The sequence below is a fragment of the Camellia sinensis genome, chromosome 2 (assembly GCF_055761805.1).
Source record: "Camellia sinensis isolate YWXY chromosome 2, ASM5576180v1, whole genome shotgun sequence".
NCBI classification, from domain to species: domain Eukaryota; kingdom Viridiplantae; phylum Streptophyta; class Magnoliopsida; order Ericales; family Theaceae; genus Camellia; species Camellia sinensis.
Genome location: NC_138962.1, coordinates 61258595 through 61260876, shown reverse-complemented (window position 1 = coordinate 61260876; position 2282 = coordinate 61258595). Strand labels below are relative to the sequence as shown.

The 2282-nt window shown below is 47.9% G+C and overlaps 1 protein-coding gene across 1 annotated transcript; it reads right to left on the bottom strand.

The window, feature by feature from the left end:
* Positions 1 to 807: 807 nt before the first annotated feature.
* On the bottom strand, positions 808 to 2011 carry LOC114279920 (uncharacterized). Its single transcript, XM_028222209.2, has one exon. The coding sequence runs from the start codon at positions 1904 to 1906 to the stop codon at positions 995 to 997; it is 912 nt and encodes a 303-aa protein (XP_028078010.2). The 5' UTR covers positions 1907 to 2011; the 3' UTR covers positions 808 to 994.
* Between the last annotated feature and the right edge of the window lie 271 nt (positions 2012 to 2282).

The following is a 2282-nucleotide window of genomic DNA, read 5'->3' as shown; positions in this document are numbered from 1 at the left end:
ACACTCTGTTGCCCAGAAAATGGCTTCGTCGTCCCGTGGTCTGCTGACTCTCTTTCCCGACCTCAACGAGTCAACAAGAGAGATAACGGGTGCGGTGGCCAGTGAAACTCAACCAAGCGCTTCCGGTTTTGCTCCGTTGAACTTTCCGATGCGGTCTGTGGAGCAAAAAATGGCGGTGCAGTCGGATGTGGAGGCCAATCAGTATACGTTGAAGTCATGTGTGGAAACCATGACGGCGGTCACAAACTTGTCGCACCGGCTGCAGAGTAGGACAAATGAGTACAGCAGTTAAACGCCCAGCTAGCTCTGCTCCAGCGCATGTATAAGGATGCGTGAGCAGAGATAAGTGTGTTAAAGGCGGAAAACAAGGAGCTGAAGCGGAAGACCACCGTGATGTTCCGATTTGGAGGGCCACCATATGCTGTAGTGGAGGAGCAGGGTGGAGTGATCGTGCCCAGTGGAGTGGGAAACACGGAGGCAACACCGGCAAGGGCTGGCCAGGACGGAGGCAAGAAGAAAAGACCGGCGGCAGAGTAGAGAAGGGAGAAGGAAAAAGTTCCGCCTGTGGGTGGTGGTTGTGGATTTGGTTGTTTGTTTGTTTGTTTGTGTTTTTTTTTTTTTTTTGTGTAAAATTGTGATTGGGGTTGATCCCCGGCATGAAGAAATGACAAGTGTGTGGAATGTTTGTGGTGTTGATTTTGGTGTTGGGGTTTTTGGAGAATAAGAAAAATAAAATAAAATAATAAAAAGAAAATAGATAAAAGCCAATATTTTTGGATGGGTAAGGTGAGAAAGATCGGGGTGAGGTTTTTTTTTTTTTTTTTTTTTTTTTTTTTAATATATATACTTTAGTGGGATGAATGATGAGGATCATGTGGGGGAAGATATATTCTATATGTTGTGTGGGTGGAGAATAAAGAAAAGAAAAGAAAGGGAATCATGTGGTTGTATTCTGAATTGTTGCCTGGGTGGAGAATAAAGAAAAGAAAAGGAATCATGTGGGTCGGTGGTGCGGTTGGGATTGCCTGCGGCAGAGTCCAGGATGATGTGAACCATGGACTCGGCTGTATCGAGGTTCTGTGAAGAAACCCACATGGCTGATTCGATGATTTGGGTTGGGGTCAGTGCCATGGTACTCGAATGCAGTCATTCCATAGGCCTTGTTAAATGGAAGTCCACCTTCAAGAACTGTGTCTTTCAAATAATACCAGCTCTCCATGAGGACCTTGTCTTGGTTCATGAGCAAAAGAGGAGCCATGGAAACACCATCAGTGTTTCTAGTCAAGAACTTGCAAACAGGGGCGAGACCATAGAGCCTCTCGACCCCTCCATTGGGGAGGTCTTGGAGAGTACAGTTGAGAACAGAGTAGCTAGTTAGGAGCCTCAGAATTCTGTCCAGCATCACCGCCGCATCTGGGTTCTTCGTCGGCAGCTGAGCCGCCACCTCCGACGGCGACACATAGGGAAGAACAGACGCGCTCGCTAATTTCATAGCGAACAAGCAAGCCTCTTCTTCGTCTGTGTGAATCGTTTGGGTCTCGCTTGTTGAACCCATTGTTGGATTTGAAGAGTTGATTGATATGGCTGGTGGGTTTTGGGACAAATTGAACGAGGTCGGGTTTGAAGGGACGTGATTGGAGTTAACCAATGAGGACTCGCACGTGTCTGGGAAGCGTGTGGCCTTGCACGCTTGGTTGGAAGGGCCTCGGCCGTAGATTGGATGCGGTACTGGGAATAATGAAGAATCTCCAAACAGTTCTTGGTTGTGGTGGTGCAGTCGGTGGCCGGTGGTGGGAGGGCTGGTCCGGTTCTTGGAAGGATCGGTGGTGATGCTGAGGGAGGAGTATCCGAAGCAGGGGAGTGTGTTCACCTTGAAGTTGTTGAACAAGAACGTCACTTTCTTCATAGGACTTGCGTGTTACAGCGATTAGGCCCTTCCGTAGACGATCGACGCCAGGGAGGGTAACAGTGAGAGGAAGGGCAGTGGTGGTGGACTCGAAGAAATTTCAAGGTATGTGTAGAAAATTCTAGTGGATTAGGTTGAGGTCCGGCGGGCGGTCAAGGCAAGGTTGCCGCCCGCCGGAAGGCGAAGAACACCAAGATCTTTAACCTATAGCTCTGATACCATGTAAAATAAATTGATGTATATTATTGATTGTTTTTGTGTATTATGTATATTACAAGGATTCCTATTATATAGGAGAGGATTTGGGAGTAGGTGAGGAGTAGGTGTAAGTGGTAGTGGAGGTGGTAGGTGGAGTGGGTGGTAGTGGAGGTGGTAG